At 47.2% G+C, this 27,571-nt stretch overlaps 2 protein-coding genes across 12 annotated transcripts; both read left to right on the forward strand.

Annotated features, from left to right (window-relative positions):
- The first annotated feature begins 30 nt into the window (after positions 1–30).
- On the forward strand, positions 31–3,026 carry NME3 (NME/NM23 nucleoside diphosphate kinase 3). The gene is made up of 5 exons (XM_015877234.2): positions 31–137; positions 215–345; positions 440–541; positions 766–878; positions 1,712–3,026. The coding sequence occupies exons 1-5, from the start codon at positions 65–67 to the stop codon at positions 1,827–1,829; spliced, it is 537 nt and encodes a 178-aa protein (XP_015732720.1). The 5' UTR covers positions 31–64; the 3' UTR covers positions 1,830–3,026.
- Positions 3,027–4,053: 1,027 nt separating this feature from the next.
- Positions 4,054–27,434, forward strand: UBN1 (ubinuclein 1). Of its 11 annotated transcripts, XM_015877174.2 has the most exons (18): positions 4,054–4,162; positions 4,524–4,963; positions 5,972–6,055; positions 7,020–7,115; positions 7,413–7,547; positions 8,239–8,342; positions 8,897–9,335; positions 12,018–12,088; positions 13,035–13,164; positions 13,390–13,508; positions 13,992–14,120; positions 15,059–15,202; positions 17,986–18,036; positions 19,192–19,234; positions 19,562–20,791; positions 22,110–22,362; positions 22,670–22,759; positions 24,990–27,434. In XM_015877174.2, the coding sequence occupies exons 2-18, from the start codon at positions 4,727–4,729 to the stop codon at positions 25,040–25,042; spliced, it is 3,408 nt and encodes a 1,135-aa protein (XP_015732660.1). In that variant the 5' UTR covers positions 4,054–4,162; positions 4,524–4,726; the 3' UTR covers positions 25,043–27,434. The 11 variants fall into 11 exon arrangements, with proteins under 11 accessions (XP_015732660.1, XP_015732663.1, XP_015732662.1 ...); XM_015877177.2 differs by lacking the exon at positions 22,670–22,759; XM_015877176.2 differs by lacking the exon at positions 17,986–18,036.
- The last annotated feature ends 137 nt before the right edge of the window (positions 27,435–27,571 follow it).

Genomic DNA, 27,571 nt, shown 5'->3' on the forward strand with positions numbered 1-27,571 from the left:
TCGGCCGCAGCACAAACGTTCCGGGCTGGGTGTGTGAGGGGGGAAGACTCTGCCCAGCGGACACATGAGCGGTTCCTTTAACATCGCCGCCATGATCTGCTTGGTGCTGGCGGTGTTCGCCAGCGTGTTCCACAGCGGTAATGCCGCCATCCTCCCCGTCCCTTTGCCTTTATCCCTCTGTATCCCTCCACCTGACACCCGTACCCTCTTACAGCCCGTTCCGGTGTCGCCGAACGCACCTTCATCGCCATCAAACCGGACGGCGTCCAGCGGCACCTGGTGGGGGAGATCGTGAGGCGCTTCGAGAGGAAGGGCTTCAAACTGGTGGGGATGAAGCTGCTGCAGGTGAGGGGCCGGGACGGACCAGCGGTGTGAGCCGGGATGCGGGAGGGGCTGGGCCGCCATGTCAGTTTGCTGCAGGGCTGTGTGTTGTGTGCAGGCCTCGGAGGAGCTGCTGAAGGAGCACTACAGCGAGCTGCGGGAACGGCCCTTCTATGGGCGCCTGGTGAAGTACATGAGCTCAGGACCCGTGGTGGCCATGGTGAGTGCTGCTGGGGAGCGGGCATAGCAAGGAGGGCTCCGTCTGATGGCCTCTGGGAGCCGTGCTGTGTTGAATCCACACACAGTTCTGGTGGTCTTCAGAAATGACCCCCCTAAAGGCTGTTTGCAGAAGGGCCCTTTTTTGCTGGCTGCCCCCTGGGTGGGTTGGATATAGAGGATGTGGTTTGATCTCAGGGTGAGCTGATTCTGTTTGCTGCCTTGTAGGTGTGGCAGGGCCTGGATGTGGTCAGGATGGCACGTACAATGATTGGAGAGACCAACCCGGCTGAGTCCAGGCCTGGCACCATCCGAGGAGATTTCTGCATTGAAGTTGGCAAGTGAGTCTGGCTTCTTGTGTCCTGAGTGTTGCTGTGCATTCCTGTCCTCATATTCCTGCCCAAGCTATGCAAGTCTGCATCAGCAGAGCAAAAGTTTGTATCATTCATGTATCAACATTAGACAGTGACCTGGGTTAGTTTTGCCAGAAGGGAGCAGCTTAGGTTTAGGTCTCTCATGCTTCCTGAGGTCTCTGTTCCCTGCAGCTGAGGGGTTTGTTTGACAAGGAATCGGACTGTCAGGCTGCGAAGAGGAATGGAGGAGCCCTCTGAGCCCTCTCCTGGAGGCTACTCAGCTCTGTTAGGCATTCAAGCCTGAAACAAAAGCCAAGCTGCAGCTCTGCAAGCTTCTCACCACTGCGTATTGTCCACTGGTGACCTCTGGTGGTGGCTGGAGCTCAGCCTGGCTTGTGGTAGCTGCTCTTAACCTTCCTGGTTTAGGTTTTCATTCCTTCGTGCCTGACACTAAACTTGCTTCATAGGACCTACTTTCACTGAAAGAAGTGGGAAATCTGGAGGCACATCCATCCTTTAAAACAAAAGACTCCTCTGATAAACAGCCACTTGCAGCTCCTTTGTAGCACTTAAATAATTTCTCATTACAGGAGGGAAGACTGCTGGAAACTGGCAGCTTCTACACAACCTAAGCCATATTCATTAATATCTCCTGAGCAAGAAGGTGGAGAGAGCTGTGTGATGGGGAAGAATATTGTACAATGTGACTGGCTTAATTATGCTTAATTAAATCAGTCAGAATGAAACTTTCCCAGCTGCAGCTTCCCTCTCCAGCCTTTCTGTGCTTACTACAAGCTGATCCCTTTCTTGTTTCTCTACAGGAATGTGATTCATGGCAGTGACTCGGTTGAGAGTGCCCAGAAGGAGATCTCCCTCTGGTTCCGCCCAGATGAGCTGACGTGCTGGGAGGATGCGGCTGAACGATGGATCTATGAGTGATGAGACAGCCTGAGGGAAGTACATCTTCCTAACTCGGGCATGGGGCATTTTCATTAGTTCTATTTTGGCCCCTCAGGCTGGCTGTGGATTCTGGCTATCACGTATTGGGAGTTTCTCCTTTGTGTGTCTGTGGAAGGGCCCTGGGAGCTGGACTTTGTGTTTGTAACTCAGCAGTTCAGCTCCCTGCAATAGTAGCTTTTGGTTGTTTATTTTTTTCCCCTCCATCTCCTGTAGCAAGTAGTTATCACTGCTGCTCAGTTTGCTGCAGCATCCCAAAGTCCTTATGTGGCTCAAGGTCATTTATGAAGGAGAGTGAAAGCTGGGCTCCATGCCTGTCACTGTGCTGCCAGGCTTACCAGGCACAGAGGGATGCATGCTACTTGCCCTGGGGGGGTACACTGCACTCACTGCAGGGTAATCACTGTCATCCACTTGCATGTTGGTGCAATCCCTCACCAGATGCTTTCAAAGAAGTATCAAGTGCAGAGGCTGGCGACCAAGGATGACCCAGCCTGGTGACACTCATTGCTATAATGTGTCCCTTGTGTGCAATGGGGAGGAAGAGGCTCCGAGGACCTTAGTTGGGCTCCTCCTGTGAGCTGTTCACTTTTGGAGGCTTCCTGACTTGCTGTGACAGCAAGTCCTGTCACAAGAGAGGCCCAGAGCCACTTGTTTGAATGTATTCCCGTGTCCTTTACTACTGGGCCCCATTTATGCCTGCTGTCCCTTTGTTTTCATACCACCATCCATTTCATTAAGCTGTTTCTGAGCCCTCTACACAGCCTGCCAACATATAAAGGCAGCAACTGTGGCACTGCATTCTGCTGTGGAGCAGAGTGTTTTATTGCATGTAGGCTGAGATACTTTGCTCATGTTCTGCAAGCTCATCTCTCTCTTGAGCTAAAAGATTTGTATCTGCTCCCACTTGTACCTGCAGGCTGGCCTCGGGTGGTGGGACTGAGCAGAGAAATATCAGGAGTAATGAGGAGAAGGGACTCAGGGACTTCTATGAGTAACTGTGTCTTTATTCTGCTGTCCAATGGCAACGCACAGTGTTTCTGATAAGCCAGAGCACCTCATGCCTTCAGAGCCTTCTCCAAATGGTTGGTTACAGCTCTAATCATCATGAAGAAGAGATCATTTGTTCCCATAAATCATCCATGTGTCTTTATTTATAATAAACTCTGGAGAGTCCCATCTCTTCTGGTTGTTGCTGGGGAATGGGAGGGTGGTTCTAGGTGAGTTAATGCCAGTGTTTCTGATGGAACTGTGCTGCTAATGGCAGCTTTTCTTTATTGCCCCACAGCTGCACAGACGGGACAACTAATGGGGAAGGAGCCACAGTTTGTCAAATAATTAAGGAAGGTGATAATAAGGGAATATAATGGTATTCAGATTAGTGATCAACAGCTGGTATCTAACAAAGGCAGCCTGCTGTCTTATTCCCAACTTCCACCACTTCCCTATTGTTGCCCATCAGTTGCCACAGACATTTCTTAAGTTATTTAACAAAATAAACCTGAGCTTGTTTGAACACCGGGATGAACAGCTGTTCTCATACCTGCTCCAATGCAGCCCCTGTGATGATGGGGCAGTGGCTGAAGGAATGAATCCCTCTGTGTTTTATTACTGATAATAAGGCAGCAGTGGATGGTCCCATCCACAGGGGGTATATGGCCATAGGGCCAAACTATCCTAATTGGACTTAATGAGCTGAGGGAATGGCACAGGGCTGTGTGGAGGGATAGGAGAAGGGCAGTGAGCTGCTGGAGCTCACAGAGCATTTAAACACCACTATCAGCTGTAGGGTTTGACTGATCCTATATAGACGCTGGACCTAAAGGCCCTCATAGGTCGCCTCCATTCAGGTTATTCTATGGCTTTATCTGCCATTAAGTTACTATAATATAAGGCTGAGATTGAAGCTAACCGCCTTTCCAACAGCCCCGCTGTCACACGGATCCGATCCCCGTGGTACTTACAGCCGATGTTCCCGCATTTATTCTCTATGGAGCACACACACACACACACAGCGCTCACATCAAGGCGGGCTGCAGCCCCGAGCTCCCACAGTCCGCCGGCCCCGCCGCCATCTTACCTCCCCTCAGCGCAACGGCTGCCGGGACGGGGCTGAACCAATCGCGATTGGTCCGCCTTCATCACGTGACTGCAGCGTTCACTTCCTCCCCGTCGCTCCCCCTCCGCGTGACAACAGAAGTCACGCTGATTGGCCGAGGATGCGCGCGGCTTTGTGACGTCACTCGGCTCCAGCGTGAGGGCAGCGCCCCGGCTGTGTGACGTCAGAGCGGGGCTCGGTGCGGCCTGAGGCGGCGGTGAGTGCGGCCAGCCCGGCCCGGCCTGCTCGGCACCGCGAGCCGACCTCGGGGCCTCCCCTCGGCTTCCATTCAGCGCCGGGGCCTGCTCGGTTCCCTCTCGGTTCCCGTTCGGTTCCCACTCGGTGCTGGGTCCCTCATAGCGCCGCTGTGTGCCCGTTAACCGCGGCTCGCAGCCCTATAACGGCCGTTCGGGGGTTTGGGGCCGCCTGGCTCCGTGCTGAAGGGCTCCGTGCTCAGCTGCTGCCGGCCCATTGGGTGTCACGGCCTCGGGGTGTCCCGGAGGGGGCTGCCGCGTTCAGGCGTTGCTCTGAGCTCAGAGTTCACTTCCCCGTTTTGTTTTGCCGTTATTCTGTCTCAGGTGTTCGCAGTGTGTGCTGATATCACGAGCTCGGGTGGTTTGCTGGGTGAACTTCAGGATCAGGAGGACGCGTTTTGCATCCAGCATCATCCCGCTCCTTCAGCTGGACGCTGGGAGCCTCATGTGCGTGTGCAGCTGGGGCAGAGCCACGCCGATGCCGTGGGGAGCTGTGCCATGAGCGCTGGTGAGCTGTGGCCGTCGCCATGACAGAGCCCCACCGGGTTCTGTTCACCACCCTGCACGGCCCGTTGAGCAGCAGCTTCCTGAAGAAGCCTCGCAAGGACGATGTGGAGCAGCCCCCGGAGGCGGAGCAGCCTGGGGAGACGGTGCGGTTGTCACTCACTTTGTTTGAGCCAGATCATAAACGTTGTCCGGAGTTCTACTACCCAGATCTGCTGAAGAACAGCCAAGCGAAAAGAAAAGGTTCTTCAGGTGACAAAGTAAGCATCCTCATGGCTGCTGTACCTGAAGGTTCCTGAAGGTTTTGCAGCGTTGTTCTCTTAATACTGAAGTGAGAGGGGGGAGCATGTTACCTGCATGGTGCTGACAGGGGAGGTGATGGGTCAGACCGCATGGTGTCAGACCTCCAATGCCATGTGTTCCTGCTCTTGGGCCACTCTGTTGCTTCTTCATCTTTGTTGCTATTGCACATCAAAAAGATGATGTGTTTGGCACATTGCTCTGTGCTGCTTGCTATAAAGTATTTAGTAGTGCTCAGTTGACCAGTAATTAAGTATCTTACAGAAGGCATCTAATAAAAGGGATCTCTGTAACAGCGTGCTGTACCTTTTAGTGGGACTTTGCTTCATTGTATTTGACTCTACACTGTAGCACTCGGTGTAGATCCCTGTTTGATGGCCCTGATGCTTCCAGGTGTTACCTGACAATTCTGCTTTCTTCTTGAAGGCTGTTTCTCAGGATACACTTGTATGCTAACCTTTGTGCCATCTAAATCTTACGTTATGGACATCTTTCTGTCCAAAAGCAGTTATTGAAAGGAGCAGTTCTTCATGCTGTGATGTGAAGGAGTTCTGGTCTCCCAAGTCTTTCAGCACCATTCCTGCTGCTTCTGACATCAGTCCTGGTGATGCCTGAGAAAGCTGATTAGATTCTGTTTGCTTTTGCTTTGCTTTTCAGTTCTATTTGGCCCTCAGCTGAGGGTTCATACTGTTTTCCTGGGAATCAGGAGAAGCAGAAACAGGTGCAGAACTACCAGAGAGTGCACACAAAGCGCAGAGACTGGTTACATTTCCAACCCTTCTGCATTCTTATTTCTAGGTGACTTATTCCAAGAATAATAGCACTCCGAGAATACTGCATTAAAGGCTGATTTGTCTGAGCTTCTGTCTGGATGTTCCAGTCGTGATAGGTTTAATGCACATGTAATGGGCTTTGGTGGCAAGGTGACAAGATTGGTTCTGATGGCTTTTTGTCTCTCTTTTCTGCAGAGGAAAGAACCTGCGGATCCATTCGATGATGAAAAGGAGAGACATAAAGCGGAGGCTCTTGCTAGGAAGTTTGAAGAAAAATATGTATGTTTTCCTCTTTTATATTTTGTTATCCCTTAGAATGGGTAATGCTGCTCAGCTCTCAACCAAAACTGTTTTAACAGACGTTGGCAGTTGTTAGCTTGTAGGTCCCTATCTTCATGCAGTCCTTTACCTTGGTCCAAGGATACTGTTGTCTGTATTCTTTTTCTGTTTCAAGGCTGTGATTTACTAAAACAGTTCTGATATGTTCCTAAAACCAATGACAGCCTGATTCTAGTGAGTAATATTTTCACTCATGGCAAATTTCCATTGTTAAGTTATAAAATGTGTCCTATTTTTAAGCAAAAATACTATTTTCTAAGCCTTGTCATGATATGGTGTAGCCTCTTGTGTCTCTAAGAACGGTGCTCTGAGTTTGCAATTAGGACAGCACTGATAAGTTCAGTGGAAGGGAAGCTGATCCGCCTTGCCCATTTCCTTGGTTGTTCTTCCTCTCACTTTGCTTATGTAGGTGACAATAAAGCAATGTTATTTTTTACAGCCAGTACTTCTGGATGTGCAAGCTGCTTTATTGTCTTGTGATGTGAATTGGACCTATTGGTCATCTTCATGCACTCTATGTTTGGCTGGTGCCTGTGGGGTTTGTACTGGCTCTGTGACAGCTATGGAAGAAACAACCACTCTGCACTGGCAGGAATGTTTAAGGGATGCAGACCCAGTTCAAAATGAAGCCTACTGGCACAAAGTTGACCTGTCTGTTGGGACGGCATTTTATTGCATTTGAATGCACTGTTCTTGATTCTGTATGACAAAGCATAAAACTGGATTTATTGTACCCTTTGATTAGCATATGATGTGGGTCAGCAATGGTTCCATCCTCCTGCTGCTCCTAGGAGGCACAAAGCTCTTTTCTATATTGGAGAGAATGTTAGAGTCCTATGTCAGGGCTATCCCTGTGGTCATTAGAAAAGAAAGATGAGCATACCATCAATCTTTTATTGTTTAGGGTGGCAAGAGACGTAGAAAGGACCGTTTTCAGGACTTGATTGATATGGGGTATGGATACGACGAATCTGACTCCTTCATTGATAATTCTGAAGCAGTGAGTACTTGGGCAGGTGTGAGGGTGGTTAAATTCAGCTGCCTGGGGGGGGCTGAGCTGGCACCTGGGGAGAACGTGAATGCAGTGCCAGCAGGGAGCGTGTCAGGGCTGGGTAATGAGAACTCCTGCCTGACAGGAGAGCGCTAGTTAGCACAAGTGTCCACTGCCCTGTTCCCTGGGGGAGCACAAGTCCCACTCCATTCTCCAATCAGCTCAAGTGCAGAATAAAATAAATTCTGTGATGATTCTTTGACTATAAATTTAGAATGCTAATAGATTGTTCTCTTTTATTTCTAGTACGATGAGCTTGTTCCGGCTTCTCTTACTACAAAATATGGAGGGTTTTACATCAACACAGGGACGCTGCAGTTTCGGCAGGCATCTGATTCTGAAGATGAATATGTTAAAGAGAAAAAGAAGAAATCTCCCAAGGTCAGCAAGCCAGCTTTCTAGGAGTATTCCCTCTGGTAGAGCTCGGTGGGTTTGCCTCATGAAACGAGTGTTGAAATTGGAAATAGAGACTTGTGAATTGATGTGGACGGAACAGGGAGGGAGATTTACTTTCTCATAGTTGAGCACTTCACAATCCCATTCTGTCCCTGTATTTAATGGTAAAATGAGGATTGTCTGGCATTTGTGAAACTGCTGGTGGAGTTGCCCGGTAGAAATGTTGGTGACCCACTGTCACTCTGAAGAGTTGCTTATTGCTGTGGGGATGACACGTCACGTTAGAAGGTTCTTCTCTTTCTCATCTGAGATGTTAGAGGCTCCACTGGGAAACCAGTGATTTTTGTTCTGTGGCAACATCTTCTGGAGATGGCTGTGTTTTCACAACACTAAAGTGACATGGCTAAAAGAGGAGATGGTAGGAGCACTTGGCATTCCTTCCCCTTTGTTGACAGAATCTTTTCTAGCATGAAAGCTGGGTGCACTGTAAAATGTTGAAGATGGTTCACACCAGAACTGCGCTGATACCCCTGTGTTTTTTGTGTTAATATGTCTGGTGGGGAAAGAGCTGTTCTCACACTACTGGCAAAGGGTTCAAAGTGGCTCCCATGGCGGCAGCTCCAATTCCATGTACAGGTAACGCTTTTGATTCTGACTCAGTTTTACTCCTTTCCAGAAGCGGAAGCTGAAGGATGGAGGTGAAAAAATGAAGAAGAGAAAGAAAGATGATTCATACGACAAGGAGAAAAAATCCAAAAAGTCCAAGTTCCCAAAAGCTGGGTAAGGAGGAATAGGGGATGCTTACTGCCTGATGTCTCTGTGGCATTTGTTATCCTGCATTAGTACTTGTTATACTGAGGGGTAGCTTGGAGGCATGCTGCATAGACACCAATGGGTAAACTGCCAGTGCTTCAGGAGTGAGGAAAGGGAAGCTCCTGGTTGGGAAGCATAGCTCCACAGTGAGAGTACCAGGGCAAAGAGGGGCACAGCTTACCTGGAAGTGCTGCAAATACTGAAATTTACATGTGATGAAATTGGATAAGTGAACAGCTGGTAGCTAAATTAGTGAAAAAGAGTAACAACACCAAAGGAATGAACGTACTCTGTGTCACACGGTGAATTTTCAGCCCTTCTGTCTTACCTTAACTTTTAAGTATGGCCTTAGTAGGAAATAGCTTAGTTTTTCTGGTGTAATTGTGTAAGGGGCTAAGATTTAGCAAAGCACTGGTGCGTGTGGCTGAAGTGAATTTAGATGAAGGTATCATTGGCTGTTTCCCTTTCTCTTATTTTATTTCTCTCTCAATTCCTTCTCTTCTCCCCTTCTTTGTTTGCAGCTTTACGGCATTAAATGCAAGTAAAGAGAAGAAGAAGAAGAAATACTCTGGAGCTCTCAGTGTCAAGGAGATGCTGAGGAAGTTTCAGAAAGAGAAGGAAGCTCAGAAGAAAAAAGATGAAGAGCAGAAAGTGGTGACTCCTTCACCAGCAGAGCCTCAAGCCCCAAGGGAGGCAGAGACGATGCCTGACCCGTTGTTATCACTCTTTGGTCACGCCAGTGATAGCGACCTGCTTCAGGCAGCTACGGCTATGGACACATTAACTGACCTAGACTTGGAGAGACTCTTCAGTGAATCCCCAGAAGGGAGTCCCCTTCACGATGTGGAGGATGGGAGCAATCCTGCTGGGGCAGGCTTAGAACAGGACTTCAAGCAGCTGCCATCCCTCCCAGAGGGGCTGCCGGCTCCTTTGGAGAAGCGCATCAAAGAACTGGCTCAGGTGGGTGGGTTGTTGCAGGCAGCAGGACTGTGTGCTTGCTGGGGGCAGCTCTGCTGGGTGGGGAAATGTCACAGTGCCAAGCAGGACTACAGCTTTCTGGCACTTGATTTCCTTCTGTGCCAAGGCACTTCCTTGACCACCTGTGTGTCAGACAGCACTGGTCCTCAGCCTTGTTATCTGCTGAGTTTCAGGATTTCAGCTGTCACCATGGGGTTTTTGCCTCTCTTGGCAAAGTATGCACCTGATGCAGTAGGTAATTTCCAAAGCCAATTCAACATAAGTGGTCTTAAAACGTGAACTGATGGGGCTGAAGGATAAATTCCACCATAATAGTTTTAATGTGCAGTGATGATCAGGACAGTGTTTATGAAGAGGCACATGGAGTTGTGTATGTAAAATAGATGGGTGCAGCTGCAAAGCATCACCATTACTGTTCTGCAGCATGAAAAGAGCCCTGTAGATGGGGCTTGAAGATTTGTTAAAGCTGTTCCCTCTGTCATATGCAAATGGATGCCTTCACTGAGGCACATACACAATTTGGCAGCTCGCAGGCTGGAGTCACATTGTTGGCAATGTGATTTTTGTTCACTATCTTCAAACCTCAGTGTTTGGATGCTGCTTAGGGAGTGGAATATATTAATTTCTAGGTGGTTGGTGTCAAGTCTTTTTACCTGTAGCTCCTCTTGCAGCTGGTCTTCTGTGTCCATCTCCAGAACACTGTGACTTGCCTTAGGATCTGCTCTTCTGCAGGGGAAGAGTTGGATGCTGGCCAGGGATCCCTCTGCTGGCATGTCAGAGAAGTATGATTTCAGCCTGTAGGCTCCTCTGATGTGTGAGGGCTGTCCCCATCAGCCTGTCAGCAGATGCTGAGATGTTTAGTTTCTACTATTAGGCTTGTCTTTAAATATTGATTTTAAGTCATAAACAGTACTGATACCACTGTAGTGCTGCAGTTCTGCCTTCTGGAGATTTAGAGTGTCCATTCAGCATCTCTTCAGCATCTCTTGCTTAATGACTCCTGTTACTGAAGATTAGCTCCTGTTAAAGATAATATTTCTCAGTGGAACACAGTGTGCACGTGGTGGTGAGCAAACAGAAGCAGGAACTGAAGAAAGTAGCAGCTGATGAAAAGAGTGGGCTTCTTTGTGGCTGTTGCTATTTGCTATTCATGCTCTTAACAGCAAACACTGAAGCACCTGCTTCTGAAATGTGTTTGACCTAAAGAACAGTCACAGAATCACAGAATCACAGAATTACCCGGGTTGGAAGGGACCTCAAGGAAACAGTGTTGCAGGATCTCCTATACTACTAAGTTAATCATTATGCTGCTCTAAGATAGTATATTAGCAGGCTACCCCAGATTTTCCTGCTGCAGTGTCTCATGTTGATGGACTCTGTACTGTTAAGATAAGAAGTTGAGCACGAAATGCAAGATTTAATGCCTATGGGTCAGTTAGGACTTTGAGGCATGAGCTCTGTTGTGGGTTGGAATGGAGAGCTGCCTCTCTGCCATGAGAACCAGGTTCCTTCTGTCCCAGCAGATGGGAGCGGCTCATGGGTTAAATGGACTCTCCAGGAATTTCATCTTCTGCTTGCACTGATTTCATTTTAACCCTCTCCTTCCTAAAAGACTTCTCATGTTGAGGGTTCCCTTCAGCACTGAACCTTCTCCTTTGGCACTGCCAGTCTTCTGTGACCTGCTGATGGAGATTGCTTCGGGAATGTACATACCTTCTTGGCATAATCTTACTGCTCACCAGCCTGAATCTCAGTAGGTTAAATCAGGAGATGTCAAAATCCTTTACTTCTCCTTTGATCCCCTTTCCCTTGCAAGGAATCACTAACCTGACATGATGGTGCACTGTGGTGAATCCCACTTTTGTCTACATCGGTTCTGCCACACTCAACAGATTGTGAACTCTTTGTGGCACCTTTCTGCTGTCATCCATCTCTTGGAATTATTTTTCTGTTGGACATGTTTTTCATAGGTGTGATTTCTTTTTTTTGGGGGGGACGATGCTTTGTGAGCTGCTGTTGTAACTCAGGAAGCTTCTTGAATAGGATATTTTAATTTCCACGGTGTTGACAGGAAATAACAGATCCCCTGTGGCTACTGTTCTTTCTATTTGTTTCTTGACTCGGTGTCCAGACTGGCCTAGAAAACATGCTGATAAGTATCCTTGCCCCTCATTAAGTGTGACTTGGCTGATCTTTCCTGTTCCAGGACAAGCTCTATGTTTCTATTGCTCAATCTAACACTTCTACCGGGAAGTTAAGGCCGTGTCCTAAATCTGTCCCTTCTTCCCATGAGAATAATGCCAGGGAAGCCAGTTGCCTCTAAGCCATCTCCTTTCCCACTTTAAGCAAAGGAGTCTTGACTATGATGTTACAGCTCCACTGTACACAACAGCAGCACATCCAGAATCCAGAATGGAAAGGTGTGTGAATGTGACATGACCATACCAGCCCAGGTGGTAGAGTTGGACTCAAATTGAGGATACCTAAGAGGTATCCCTTATTTTTGGCAGTTTTTAGTCCACTTACAAGCAGGTATTTGGTGGAGAACTCAGTGAAATAACTCTGCTTTGTTTTGCAGTATTTTTGAAGTGGTTTTTAAAATAAGCTTTTGATTCCTTATGCCCGTCTATATTGGTATTTGAAATGTTGACTTCTATTTTCCAGGCTGCGAGAGCTGCAGAGGGAGAAGGCAAACAGAAATTCTTCACTCAGGACATCAACAATATCATACTGGAGTAAGTGCTGTGTGGGTTGAGGATTGGGGCTAACGTAAGGAAAGGAGAATGCTGGGGAGAGCATTGCTTTTTGGTAAACTGAGGAGCAGGTTTAGCAGGAGGTGTGGGCCTTCCACACAGAACACACCTAGGAAATCATGAATGTCTCCTAGAAACGGCTTTCTGTTGTGATATGTGTACTTGAGGTAAGAGAAAGCTGGAGGAGTTGTATCTAAGCCTCTTGTTTTCAAGCTAATGCTTCATATTCATGTATTTAATTCTTTCAGCTTGACACAAGGACAGTAGATCTCATTCTGTCAGAGAGGTCAGGCATGTTCTTTGCTATTTATGTGCTGTATGGAGTATTTTTAAACTGGAATAATGCTGCTGCATTCAGCTGGCATTCTGTAAAGATGGGAGGAACTCCATTACTGCTCTGTATCTTTGAGCCCACCAATTGTAGAAAGCCACTGCAGTTTCAAGGAGCTGCTGACAATAGCTTCATTCTTCTTCAAGTGTCTGGAGAAGGCTGATGAATGCATGCAGCTTTGTGAACATCTCAGTGTAATACTTCAGCCTTAAGGAAATCAATGCCTCTGTTTATCAAGGCCCTTGAAGGGAGCTGCTGACAGGAAGTTGGGGAGTCTGTTTACCTCTCCTTTCAAGTGGTGATTGCTACCTTTTAGCATCCCAGTGTTAGACCCTGGCACTGCTGCCCAGAGCTGGAGGTGCCTGAGGCCATGGATGGGTCCCTTGGCAGCCTAACCTGGGGGAGGGGAGGGGGAAAGGCAAGTCTGTAACATGAAATGGCTTGGGTTGGAAGAGATTCTGTGATGATTCTATGGATTGGCCTTGAACTTTCACCCTCTGCCTTCAGCTCCCCAGGTTGTTCCAAAGTTGCCTTTCTGTTGCTTAGGGATCCCATGCCAGGTCTCTGCTCAGTGTTTGTGTTTGTCTTGTTTTTCAGCATAGAACTGCAGACCAGGGAGCTGAACAGCCAGATTCGGTCAGGGGTGTACACCCACCTGGCTGCATTCTTACCGTGCAGTAAGGACACTCTAGTCAAGCGTGCCCGTAAGCTTTATCTCTATGAGCAGGTGAGTGATGTTGGCAGCACAGCCTTGTCTCCCATGCATGTTACCCTGATCTCCAGAGCACAGTTGTTGTCTGCATGGTGTGCTGTTGTCCTCCACTCAAACATACTTTAGTCCGCCCCATCTGGTGGTGTGGGTTCAGAATTGGCAAAATCTCATCCTGCTGAATTTGGGTGTCTTATCTGGAGCACAGTGTGGAGCCTCAGTCTGTTCTGTGATGTGCTCTAGGGTGGACGACTGAAGGAGCCTCTGCAGAAGCTGAAGGAAGCCATTGGTAGAGCCATGCCAGAGCAGATGGCGAAGTACCAGGAGGAATGCCAAGCCCATACTCAGGCCAAATTTGTCAAGTAAGCTCATCATTCGCTTGTTATGCATCTGTAACTCTTCTCAACAAGTTCCCTGTAAACTGCTTTCCTGAAGTTTATCACCTACTTTTTTTTCCTGTACTCCAGAATTGCTGACAGCCGTTAATCGCCCTAATTAAGCAGTGTGTGTTCTTTGTACTATCTGTACTGATGCCACCTACAGCAGCATTGATAGGAGCAGAATTTGGCTGAAGTGTTTCACTTCTGCCCGGGCATGTTTTTAGAAACGTGTCAGTCTGAAAGCAGACAGGCTGGATCTCTGTGGTCTCTATTACACAGCAGTGGGAAATACATTAACACTGAGTGCTTAGCTCAGCTTCCACCTTAAGCAAGAGGTTTAGGCCCTGTTTTGAGAGCTTATTATCACTCATCTGTGAGACTTCTGAACAGTACTGTTCGGAGATTTATCCTGGTTTTGGATTAGCCAGGACGATGACTTCCACACTGTCTTCATCTCTATTTTAGAATGCTGGAAGAGGAAAAGGACAGAGAGCAGCGAGATCGAGTTTGCTCTGATGATGATGAGGATGATGAAAAGGGAGGGAAACGCGTCACGGGACCACGAAAGAAATTTCAATGGAATGATGAAATAAGGTTCGCATAATTTAGATATTAAGTGAACCTGTGACTTGCTTCACTTCCAACTGCATAGAATAAGACACCTTAATATTTGTATCTTGGTTTCAGAGCAGGACTAATCACTTGCAGTAACAGTCAGATTGGAAGCTTGCAGAAGCCACTATTGCAGTTAGTAAATCTCAACTTGGAATACACTGTAAAACGAACCCAATTTCAAGTACAAACCAACTCTGAGAGAAGAGCTAAGAAACCTCTATGTAGAGGTCAAAAGAGAGGGGACAGGAAAAGAAGGAACGTGACGGAATGCTGAAATCCCACCAACTAGACTCTTAACAAGATTAGATTTCTGGTTGTGAAAACAGCTTTAAACTCTTGGGAGTTGCTGCCCTTGCACCCAAGGGTCTGACAGAGTGCTGGGTGAAAGGGAGAATGACGCAGGGTAAAATGAGAATCAGTCATGCTGTCTTTTTCATCTTATTCTGACAAATTGGGATGCTGCTCCATAGATGGCCGATACATTTAGAACAAAGAGGGCTTCACTTCCTGCCTTCCCGTTGCTCTCAGCACAAACTCCTGCAGAGGAGTTCAGGTCTGCAGTTGTTCGTGACGCCTGTAATTCTGGCACTGATTTACCCCCTCTGCTGTTTCAGGATATTATGGAGTATAAGGCCTTTCTCCTCTGGCTCATTTGTGTGCATGCGTATGCATACAGAGAAACGTGCCTTTCCCTGCCTCTTTCTTACAGAAGCAGTGCAGGGTTGACTTTTTTGTTAGAAAGGTGTTTGGAATGCCTCGACTTGAATCCTGCACTTGGCTGGCTACTGTCTGATCCAGAGTACTTATGCACAGCCAGGCATGTCTTGGCATATTCATCCAGCCTGGATAAGTGGAACGGCCTCCATCTGGGGAAAATAAATCCAAGTAACTGTATTTGAAATCTTCCTGTTCTTCAGGGAGCTGCTTTGCCACTTGGTGAAGATTAAATTGGATGGTTATGAGTATGACAAGAATAAGGCTCAGTCTCTGGAGGATTATGTGAAGACCTTCCTAGATGGAGAGGTGAAGCCCCTATGGCCAAAAGGCTGGATGCAGGCCAGGTGAGCAAGAATAATGTTGTACTCTAGGGATTCTTTATCATAAGGGACTTCTGAAGGTCGTTAGTCCTATCCCTGTTCAAAAAACAGTTAGTTTCAAACTTAGGTCAGGTCGGTCAGGGCTGTGTCCTTCTGAGTTTTGAAAGTCTCTGTGGATGGAGATTGTGACAGCATCTCTGGGCCACTGTTCTGATATGTGTCGCTTTTCACAAGTCTTTTCTCTTTATTTTCAATCTGAATTGCCCTTGCTGCACTGAAATGGCAAAATGAAATAGGTACCTCTGTCTTCTTTGTGGCTCCCTGTACCCAGAACTCTTGGACTAGTGGAAGACTGCTGTTAGATCCCTCTTTAGTCTTAAGGTTTTCCAGGCTGAGCAAACTCATATTCTCCATGTCACGTGTTCCTGTCCTCAGCCATCTCATGGGCTCTGGACTGCCTCCAGTTTGTCAGCATCTCTCTTGTATTGTGTGGGCCCTGAAACTGGACACTGTACAGATGCAACTTCACAAGTACTAAACAGAGGAGAGTAAGCACTCATGCTGTTAGCTGGGCACCAGAATTTAGTTATCTTCCAGCCGTGTGCCCTTTAAGCAGTGAGTTCAGATTGTACTCAAGGACAACCTCAAGTTGGCCCTGAGCCTGTGTGTCTGCATGGGGTTATTCCATGCCAGCTGCAGGACTTGTGTTTGTCTTTGTTGAACTTCTCAAGGTTCCTGTCAAGGTCCCTGTGAGTGGCAACCCTGCCCACCCTGTTTCCATGTCTTACTTACAACTTACACAAACTTACTGAGAGTCCAGCGTGTGTCTGTCATCCAGGTTGCTAGTGACAGTATTGAGTGGTCTTGGCCTTGGCATTGACCTCTGATGGGTGCTGCTGGGTGTGACAAGTTATGAATCAGGATTGGCACTGAGCTGAGGCCTGTGGTTTCCTGAACCCGTATCACCAAAGACCTTATCAGACACTTGGGGAAATCTTTCCTAGAGCTTAGAGTGTTCCCAAGAGAAAGCAAAGTGAAAGACTTTAGCAACTGTGGGACTTGCACAGAGGCAGCAGAATAAGTAGGAATTGGGAAGGGGTAAAGAAAATCACATTCGTGTCTTGATTGCTGTTTCCTGCTTTTAAATGCCGTCTATCATCCTTGTCACTGAGCTGATGATTGCAGAGAGCCACACCAGTTGCAGAGCATCATTCTATTGAGAGCGTCATCAGTTCCTGGCCTGCCTTGTTTTGCTCACTAGGTTTAAAACAATGACAAGTGTGCAGTCCTACTGCTGGAACTTCAGTCTCTTTGCGCTTACAGACCTGGATAGCACTATGATCTTTTCTCTGATGAACTTTTTTATGATTTAATGGGTACCAGCTCTTAAGAGCAGTAAGTGTGAGAAGCAAATTACAAATCCATCTGGAAAACTACCATGGCAGTTTACTGCAGTTGCACTTGTCCATGAGGTGCAGTACTGCGCATGGTTGTAGTGTGCTGTAGTGTGGGAGCTAAAGGATGGCATTAGAAAAAGTGGGTGCGGACTCCTCCTTAATAAAGACATTACCAGTTTGGGGGTGGTCTCAGCTCACCAACTTTGAAACCTCTTGGAATAGAAGGAAATGGAAATCTTTTCCCTGAATTTGTAGGTAAAACTGTTATTAAGCATACAGATGTTCTTCCAAGACTCACTGTAGGAGAATCTTCCAATGAAGCTGAGTGCAGGAATGACTGAAGAAAAGCGGTTTCCCTAATTGCTTCTCAGTGGCTAAAGGACAATGTTTTTTCTTTTGGGACTTTTAAGGACAGAGTGTTGCCTACCAGCCAGGCAGACGTGGAGGGGGGGGGGAGGGGTTGCGATACTAGGAGAGCTGTAAACACTTTTGTGGACAAATCAGCTTGATTTGCTGTCACTGTGAGCTCACGAGTTCGTCTTTAAAAGGAACCTCAAGGGGAATGGAGTGTCAGCTTTGTGTTTGAGTTCAGAGAGGCTCTGCCATGATTCTGTTTTCTTGGTTAGCACTAAAAGGCAATTAATGTAAGACTAAAAGGTTAAAGTATGTGAGCTTTTTAAAAGAAAATGGATGACAAAAGTTCCTTGCCTTAAAAACTGAGTATGATAATAGCAGAAGGAAAGCGTGTGTTCCATATGCCAGCATTGATGGTATGTTTATAAGCTCACCTTGATCTAAGAAACCAGCTGAGTGGCAGCTGTTGTAGGTGAAACATTGCTTGCATAAGATTCTGGTTTACTTATCCTTAACACTAATGGCTTTTGGATGAAGTTCTGTTTATTAGTTGTGTCTAGACAATTGAAGAAATGGTTTTGCTGATTTGCAAAGGCACTTCTGTCTTTTGGGATGCAAAGGCAGCAGCAATGCAGTGTGTGAAGGCTTCTCATCCATATTGCTATATATAAAGAAGGGAAAGGAAACCTCTCTTCCTTAAACATGGTGGAGAGCTCCTGGATGATCTGCCAGCTCTTGATGATCTCTGGTAGCAGCAACACTCAGCCTGAATGGCCGTGCTGTCTCTCCAATTGACTGTCAGCTCATTCCTTAGCTACTGTCCAACCACACTGCCTTAATGGCCCTTCCAGCGCCTACAAGCTTAGCTCCCCAGTGAGGGAATGGAGTGAGGGAGTTCAAGAGGATTTTCCTTGAAAATGGATGAATATTTGTTTGCTCCATGGTTTTAATTTCACTAAGTCCCCTGCTGTTCTGTGCAGCTCTGTCTCCAGTGATCCCAGCTGCTCTACTGGGTCTTGCTGGATATCACTTCTCATTGCTCTCTTCCCTTCTTAGGACACTGTTTAAGGAGAGCAGGCGTGTACACGGACACCTCACATCAGTCCTGTGAGTATCGTGCAGCATTCCTTTAGAGTGATAACTGGTGATCTGCGTTCCCTGGGGCCTGGGTGGATCGTGCAGGAACACCTGAGCTTGTTTGGCTCCTGTCAGACAGTTTGGCGCTGCTTCATTTGGGAAGGTCTAAGGAGAGAAGTGGTGTGTGACATCTCCCAGCAAAAGCCTTTCTGAGGTGCCTGGGCCTTACAGCAGGCTCAGAGAATGACCTTTGATGCCAGGTTGCCTCCTGGCCTTGTTCAGCAGGCTGGAGTCAGGCTTCTGTGCTAGGCCCTGGGAGACAGTTGAGTAAAATGGACTGTGGTGCCAGCACTGTGTTTATTGCCACCTATTCAGTTAATCCTTACTGGATTCTGGATTCCCTCTTCCTTGCTGCCAGATTAAAGCAGAGGTACGATGAGCTCAAGGCAATGAGAATGGGAGAAACAGACCTGTGGGTGACAAACCAAGGGATCCATCGGAATCCAGCTGGGCAGGTGCCTTAAGGCCTAAGGGCCTCATGGATCTTGCTGGCAGCATGTAACAGACAACGATATAGATTTAGGCTGGTATCTGTTTGACAGCTGGTCCTGTTCTTGGCATTGGATGAATGAGGGGAAGCAGAGAAAGGGTATGAAATAGAATGTAGAGTCATCCTTCCCTCAGCCATACCTCTCCAGCAGCTCAGGGATGTCTTGTACCGGTGATTGCATCTGACCAGACCAAATGATCTATTTTCCATGAATTTGGCAGATGCTTTTGCATCTTTGACTTCTTCTGGGAATCTAAAAGAAGTGTGTAGTTTTTTTTCCCCTCTAAAATAGCCTGTGTATCCATTTCTCTCTGGGTGTTGCTATATTTAGGTCAGCAGTGGGCTTCTGTAGCTCGTAGCCCTGCAGCTGATGCAGGATGTGTCTGTTGAGTGCTTTCACTGCTCTGCAACCATTTCAGATACTCTGCTCTGCTCCCTAAATCGTTCCCCTGTGTGGGAGCTGGGACTTCCTAGGGCAGCAACAAATGTCATACGATTTTGAATCCTAGCAACCTGAGATGCTGCCTCTGTTCTTTGCAAAAGACTCAGTGGATCATCATTAACAGGGCCCCTGACTGGATGCTTCCCTACAGGCACTCAGTGAACCCATGTTTTCTTTGTCTCCCTTGAAACAGGGCGAAGAAGAAGGTTGTCGCTCCTACTAAAGTGAAGGGGAAGGTGAGTTCTGTGTTTTTTGGTACACACATTTGATATATCCCAGTAGTTGAGAGACTGCCATCCTAGGTCCTATACTTGAGCTTTGTATCTATGCATAGATGTAAGGAAGTTGTATTCTTAAACAGCAGCAGTCTGCACTGTGCTTGAGGAAAGAATTAGGACAGCAGCTAGAACTGATGGCAGCAGGAGTACCAGCCTGGAAGGAGGGTACCTGTCATCGGACAGGTATCACACCTTTCATCCCAAAATCAGGGACCTTTCCTTCCCTTCTCAGCATTACATTCTGCCTCTGTTTTGACTTTGCTTTCTGTTGTTATTTTGTTCCAGGAACTCTCCTCTAAACCTGATAAAAAGGTGGCTGTTTCTGTTCCATCAGTACATTCAAGCAACACCGTAGCTCTGTCATCAGAATCCCAGGCAGGAAGTCTTAACATCAGTGCCCAGACCAGAGAACTCCTGTCCCTTGGGACAGCACAAGCAGCCAACAGCACTACTACTCCTGCTGCCTTCATGGACAACTCTTTGGATGAAGATTTAATTCATAATCCTACTTCCTCCCTTGAAGCAGTCTCCAAGGAACTGGCTGTGTTGAACAGCAGAGCAGGAGGGAGCCCTGACTTTCCTCTTCCTGGAGCTCCAAAAGCTCCACCTGAGAAGATTCCAACTATTGCATCCTCAGAAGAGAAGAGAACATTTCCAAAGGCCCACCCTGCTCCCACAACATCCTCTGCTGGTTCCCTCCAGTCTCCTCTAAATTTCCTGGCTGAACAGGCCCTCGCATTGGGCCAAACTTCCCAAGACAAAAAGACAGAGAACTCTAATTATAAAGAGCTCTCCTGCCAAGCCTCCCCCAGCAAAATCCTTCCTGATATACACCAGGCTAAACAGAAGCACCACAGCCTGGTCCGACCAAGCCATGGGCCTCAGACCTCCACCTCGGTGCCAGGTACTCAGGTGAAGGTTTTCCACTCAAGCAACCAGCCACAGAAAACTTTCACCTCTCCGGCTCCATTTGTCAAACTGCAGAACCCCAAGTCCTCCTCCCCATTGCCCCAACGCTCCCTCCTCCAGCAGGTCAAGTCATCAACCAAAGCTCAGAGCTTCCATTCCTCTGCTGCCTCAGGCAGCACCCAAAACTCCAGCAGTTCTCACAAAAGCCCAGGCTCATCATCGTCATCTCTAAACTATACAGGAAAGCACTCAAGTGGCTCTAGCACTTCAGGACAATCCTATAAATCACCCTTTGTTTCTGGATCCCTCTCCAAGCATGGGGCTTCTTCCAGCAGCTCCTCATCGGGAGCGTCTGCAAACCAGGGCTGCTCCTCTGGGAACTTGCTGCCCAGCATGCAGACCCCTTCCTCCAGCCAGGCATCCAGCCGGCCAGCCCCGAGCTCTGCAGTGAAGAAGACTCCTGTCTCTCAGAAGCTGACTCTGGTGGCACCTCCAGGAGGTTCAAATGGAGATTCTAGTGGGGGCACACAAGGGGTGGCCAAATTGCTGACCTCCTCCCTAAAGCCAGCTGTTGCCAGCAGCGCCGCATCTTCTACCTCTGTGCCGGTAAGTAGGAGCATGCTGACCCAGCCCGATGCCAGGAGAGCACATGGCGTTGTGTCAGGCAGTCTCCTGACTTGCTGAGACCTGCCATAAAATGGTGACTTTGAAAGAAGTTCCTGAAATTCTTGAATGACTGTCTGGACTTTGACTGCTTAGGTTAGGAGGACTTGGCCTTTGCAATGGGTTTACAATCTAGAGTTCAAGCTTTTGTTTTCAGCTTAAAGTAATGATCAAAATACTCTGGTACCTTCCAGACAGCAATTTTTGGGTAGGCTGTGTAGTGTTCTAGACCTGGTGTTGTGAGTTATGGTGACAATAATGCTGCCACTTAGGGCAGGAGGAAGCGTGGTAAGGCAGGTAGCTGATATCATTGCATAAACTAAGATTATAACTGCCAAGTTGTTTGAAATTAGGTCTGCGTTTTGACCTTCTTACATTATAAGTAATTTTAGTATTACTGGCGCTTAGTTTCACTACTGCTCTGCAGAGTAAACAGTCTGTGATACTGGGCTTTAAACTCAAAATGCCAGCCCAGCTATTTCTGTCCACATTCTGTTGCTCCCCGGCTGCTCTCATAGGTAGTGAAGTGATATTTGGAACTCAGCTTGCTGGCAAGCTGTGAAACTCGAGGTCTGACAGATCAATGAGATACGATGCTCTGTGCAGGTCTCCCGGGATACCTATACAAATCTGTATTATTCAGCCATTGTATTTAATGATTTTCATCCATAGACATTTCTAATGCAGTTGTATTAGTTTGTCAGCTGCTCAAATTGGCACTCGTTAGTGGCACACAGTAAGAGCAGGGCAAGAAAAATGTTTAAATGGGCTTGAGAACCACATACTATTCAGCCTGTGCACCCTGTCTGTTACCAAGATAAAGAGCTGGAGGGCATTTCCCAGTGGAGCAGAATTCTGTGGGAGTGATCTCCAATAGCATTCTTGGGTAAAGAGGTAAACCAGGCCTTGGTGCCCTGATTTGACAGCAATTATATGGTGTTGAAAGATAATAAGAAGCTTCCTTCCTGGAACTCATAGGCAGTAGTTTAGCTTTTCCTCTGCTTATTGGAGGCATAGTTCCAGAGTAAGAGAATAACAGGCTCAGATCCAGTATGGTCACATTAGGAGACCACAGAATCCAGCAGCTGGGTTGTTAGTGTTCTGGGCACCTCTAGGTGGCCTCAAGAGTTGGCAGTTTGGGCACTGCTGGGAGGGTGCTTCTTGCAAGGAAGAATTCTAGAGTATGTTTTGATTTGGAGCTCTTGATGTTGACTTGCCTTGTTTTTCCTACTCCTGACTGACCTTTTCTCTTGCTTTTCAGAAAGGAACTAGTGGAGCTGTGCTGCTAACCAGTTCTTCCTCCTTAAGTGTACTGTCTCCATCCTACAAGTCCAACAATCCAAAGTTGCCAGCTGCCCTGAGCTCCACCCCTTTAGGTATTATCTCTCCTATTCATACCTTCCCTCTTCATGTCATCTCCTTCACTTCAGACTCCACCCCGAAAGCAGGAGTATCAAAGGATGCAATAGTTACAGGACCTGCTCCAGGAACTTTCCACCATGGCCTTGGCCACAGTGAGTGCACTCCTGCTCATGCATGTGTCTTTGTGCCTGTGCTGTTAAACAGCAGATCATTGGTGTTCTTGTTGTGTGAAGCCATTGCAGACAAACCCATCTCTCTCTCGTTGTTGCTTTGTGCTGTAGTTCATGCATTTATACCTCTAGCAGTTGCATTTGGAGAACCTTGGGCACATTCCTGTAGCTAGCCCAGAAGTCCCAACAGCTGGAAACCAAACTATAGGCTGCAGCTCCTCTATCATTTCTGTCTTCAATGTGTATTTGTTCTTTTTTTCCTCTCTCCTTTCTTTGTTTTTCTCTCTAGGTCTTCTGGCTGGCTTGCACTCCAGCCCCCACCATGCTGCGCCACTCCCACATTCTGCCCTGTCCACTCATTTACCGCAAAGTCTGCCAGGTAACTTGTCAGACAGTCTTGTTTGTCTTCTGCATCGTGAGTCACCCTGTATCTCAGCAGGATGACTTTTAGGGGTGAAAGCAAAATTCCTGTCCTTGCTGTCTGACCGGTGTGGTCGTTGCTGAAACCTCCAGCCTCCCCAAGGTTCAAAGCGAGGCGTAGCCCTCTGTGTCCTTTGCTGTTTTGTTAGCCAGTGCAAACGTGTGCTTCTGAAATGAGGAGCACTCGGTGCTTATAGTGAGCGTGGGTTCCTGGAGGCACTTAATGTTGCTGCTTGCGTCGTGGTAAAGGCTTATTCTGTTAGGATGAAAGCTGTGCCTCTTTATGCATAGTCTGCCAGGACTGCCCCAAATTGAATATGCTGCCTGCGTGGAGTTTTGTCACTGGTGACCTATATAATGTGTGTCAGACCAGTATGTCTTTCGTCTGTGCACTGAGCTAATTGCCCACATCTCCTTCACAGTGAGGGATGCAGGCTGTTTTCCTTGGTACTGACGATGTGATGATTTTGCAGTTAAGCCTGCTCCTCCCCGATTGATGCCTGCAGAACTAATGCATAAAACAAGAGATGTCCAAAGAACATCTCTGCTGATAATTGGAGCTCTGCCTGCTGTGGTTGCAAATGCTTGTAAGAACTGCCGAGGAAGGGAAGGAGAGAGGAATCCATTCAGCATTCAGGAAATGGAAATGAGGGAACACCAGATTGGGCATGTCTGCTTTGGTAATTGTGCCATGTATGTCAGTGGTAACTGCTGCAGCTATTTCTGCTTTACTGATCAAGAATCCCTTGGCTCTTCACCGTGGTTCACCATGACTGTCGTAGATTCTTATTGGGCAGTGTGAGTCTGATCTGGGAGTGACTGTGCTGGCTTCATACTGTGGCACTGAAGACATTAGTAGATGTGTGGGCACACTTCTGGAGGTAACGTGGCCTCCTGGAGCAGTCTATGTGAAATGCCCTTGGCTGCTGAGGACAGTGCTGGAGGAAGAGGAGACCACTGAGCAAAGCTGAAAATAGGAAGAATTCCTCTCCTTTGCTTCTTTCACTGGAGTTTGTGTGGGGTGAGTTGTTAGGTCCCTCCAGCGTGGCAGAGCACAAGAAGCCCCTTGCAGCAGTTGCTGTGTGACAGACCTTTCCTTCCTGTTCCTAAACTTCCACTTGCTGGAGAGTGAGGAGATTGATTTTGGTTTGAACATGAGTTGTGAGATGTTGCTGAGGAGTTGTTCTCTTCCTCATTATTTGAAGGAGTTTAGAGCCCTCACTCGATGTTTTCACACAAACATTGAGCACAGTGCAGTCTTTTCTGACAATGCAATCAATTGTGGTGCTTTGTTAAAGAACAAAATAGCTTTTTCATTGGCTACCATGGTCTTAAAATATCTCCTATTTCTTTGGTGGAATCAACTGTAGCTGGCTGTATAAAGAGAAAGCTGAAAGCTGTGAGCTGGTGCTTGGGAGGTTACTACAAATGCAAGGAACTGTTGATGCCTTATGTGTAAGTGCTTGTAGCAGCCAGCATTCATCAAAGAGCATTTGAGCAAGGAGCATCCAGTGTGTGCTTGTGTGTCTTTACTGCTGTCTTTGCTGATGGGTGTTTCTGCGTGCTGGTGCCATGGCCATGGTTGTTCCAACTGCTTGCTTTAGAAGTACTGTGTGCTGGGACTGCAATCTTGCATGGAATGAACCGTCCTTGTCCTGGAGAAGGAGCTGTCGCTGCCCTGCTTGGTGCCACTGCTGCTTGACTGCACGTCTCAGTATATCCATTTGTTCACTGTGATCTAGTGGCAGTTTTAAGTGTTCCTAGAGAATTTCTGATCTGTTAAACTACCTTTCTCTGTTCACTGCATTTACTCTTTTTCCTTCACATCTGCTCCTTTCTCTTACTCCAGTGGTTAGATTCCTATGACTCCTGTTGCTGTCAATGCACATGTAAGGACTTCATTACGACAGCAAAGGTCTGCTGAGTTGTATTCAAATCAACTGTAGATGCTAGGCAGCAAGCATCATGTATTTCTAGTTTCCTAGGTTGGGAGACACCACAGCCTGGCTTTTAGAGGACAGATTGCCAGGCTAGCTAGGAAAGCAGCCATCTGAATCCGTGCTGTGGTGCTTTTGTTGAGAGGCCACAAGAGACCCTCTGTGCTTCCTGTGACTGCAGCTCCTCTGCTGCACACAGCTCCATGGGGCTGATGCTGAAACCCTTCCCCATTTGCTTTTGTTTCCTTTCAGATGCTTCTCAGCTTCACGGCAAAGGGTCCAACACACAGCAGCGGAAGTTGTGACGTCTGCCAGGAGGGGAGCTAGAACACACATGGGATAAACCGAAGAGCAGTTAATTCATGGATACCGACGGTGACTTCTACTCATGACAACTGGAGAGACTGAACTTCAACGAGGGGGTTTGTTGGTGAGTTTGCTCAGAGGTTCTCAGAGTAAAGCCCCACACCAAGGGCCACCTTGAGCCACGTCGCGATGAGAGAAGTGTTTGTAGCACTCTTCTATTGCTGCTGCCCTTCATGCATTCCCTGGCACTGGCATGAGCTGGAACTTGCAGGGAGAGTGGCCTGGCTTTCCTGCAGGAAGTTCAGGGCTGGTGGATTCCCACTCACCTGCGTCTACGTCTGCCAAGTACCTCCAAGCCCAGTTACCTCCTTGGTCTCCCTGTGGAGGGTATGAAAGGTGCTTCTTTCTTTTGCTTTGGATTTACTTGGACAATTCTAGCACTGCCAGTGCTTTCTGAAGACATTTCACTGATTCTTTTCAATTGTACTATTAAGCTGTGCTACACTTAATAGGACCTAACATTTCCTGTGCGGTGAATCTAACGAACCACCTGATGTTCCCCTCTGGAGGAGAAAGAAGACTCTTTAGAGAGACACTTCTAGATGCACTCATGGACGTTGAGAATTCGACATCTTTTGGTTTTTGGAATTTTCTTTTTTTTTTTCTTCTCCAAAGGGATGCTTTTTTTCCTGCTCAGTTTTATCCTCATTACCGTTGAATGCATTGGATTGAATGGGACACTTCTCAGCATGTCATATATAGGAAGACATAATTCCAGTGCCTTTTATGGTGGAGCAAGAATGGACTAGTGACATACATTTCAGCCCTATTTTATGTGCTCCTCAACCCTTTTTTAATCATTCTGTATTTAAGATGTATTCTGTTTATTTAATAGAGCTTTTTATGGTTGCACATCAAAAAAGCTGCACTGTCTGGACTTTAATGGTGTCTTGGTGACTGCGAACACAGTACCAAATCCAGCAAGAGCACCAGTTCTTATCAGAGTTTGTGCAAGCGGGTTCCAGACCCTCCCCTAAAGCCATTCTTTCCTAGGGTTGTCAGCAACGATCTCTTTAGTGGGCAGAGGGAATGATCTAGGTTAACCAAGGTCACTTATATTCAAATGAATTCCAGAGAAGAGTTTTGCTCTCCTTGATGATTTCTGCACTAGAATCATGCGCTTGTCCCAGCGGCAGGAATGGGGACCATCTGGGGTTGGGGTGTATCAGTTTTATTTTTTAAGATGGTATTTTAACTCTTAGCCCTAAATACTTCTCCCCTGAGCACACCCTTTCCAACTGTGCATAGCGAAAGGCAGGCTGTGGTTCCAACTGAGCTTTCTGGGTTTTATTTTTCTGCTCTCCCCAGTCTCTTTTCTCAGGCTCCTGTAGCCCATGTTCTGAATTGTGCCGTGGTGGCACTGATCTGCATAGATTTCAGCTGTAGTTCAAGGGAAAGTCTGCAGCCTTCCTCCTAGAGCATTCAGGTAGGATGCTGGCGCTGAGTATACCAGCAAATATCTGCTTTTGTTTTCCCTATTTTTTTGTAAGCTCCGAGACAGACTGTTCTCTATTTGGGCTGGTATGTAATTTTCCAAGATCATTGTGTTGTTTATATTAATAATAATAATAATAATATTAATAATAATAAAATGCAGCTCAGAATTAAAAATCTGTTTACAGAAAATATCTAGGTTGTAGCAAAAGAGCCAAAGACAAGAACTTGTGTGACTGAAATGAAGCACAGCAGTTTATCGTTGGTCTCTGATCAGTGGATGTCGCATGGTTCCCGTTGGAGGCCTCATCCTGAGAGGTGCTTTGCACCTTCAACTTCCCATGGTTGCTGAAAGCACGTAAACACCTGGTGGGACAGGGACTCGCAGCGAGTGACCCAAGGTGCTGGTTCTATCCCTCTCTTTGCTTTCACTTGAATGCTTCTGCTGGGAGGCACCTGTGTGCGTGGCCAGAGCAGGACGCCCTTGTTCTAGGAATATAGCGAAGCCTCTTGCCTCAGGGAAATGTTTATTTGGTGGAAATTCTGTGGGATATTTCTTCTTTTTTTAATTTACGTGCTATAATGAATGAGTGAATGGTACGGAGCAGAGCTGCAGCAAGGCAGAACCACGCGGAGGCCTGACAGCTGATGGGGAGCCAGGGCTCTGGCCTCTGCCTCAATGGGGCAATGTGCAGCACTTCCGTGGCAGCGTGGGGCAGTGAGGCTCCCATGGCACTTACTTTATAGGGCAGTTCCTTTTGGATGTAAGAGCTGCGGTTTACTATTATATTTTTTTTGTGTGATGGGACTGTCTTGCTGAAGATGATGGGGGTGGTAATGAAAACTGTTAATCTTGTACAGAATAACTGAATAAATTGTTTCAATGTTTCCAAAATGCTTTTTTTGCTTCCCCATCTCCTTCCCTCTAGTTTTTACCATTTTGCTTTTAAGAATTTGTTTTAGCTTGGTGATCATCTCCTGACCCCTATTTCTTGAGTGACTAATCAATTACCGTCTAACTAAATGTCTTACTT

This window comes from Coturnix japonica, chromosome 14 (genome assembly GCF_001577835.2).
Source record: "Coturnix japonica isolate 7356 chromosome 14, Coturnix japonica 2.1, whole genome shotgun sequence".
Classification (NCBI taxonomy): domain Eukaryota; kingdom Metazoa; phylum Chordata; class Aves; order Galliformes; family Phasianidae; genus Coturnix; species Coturnix japonica.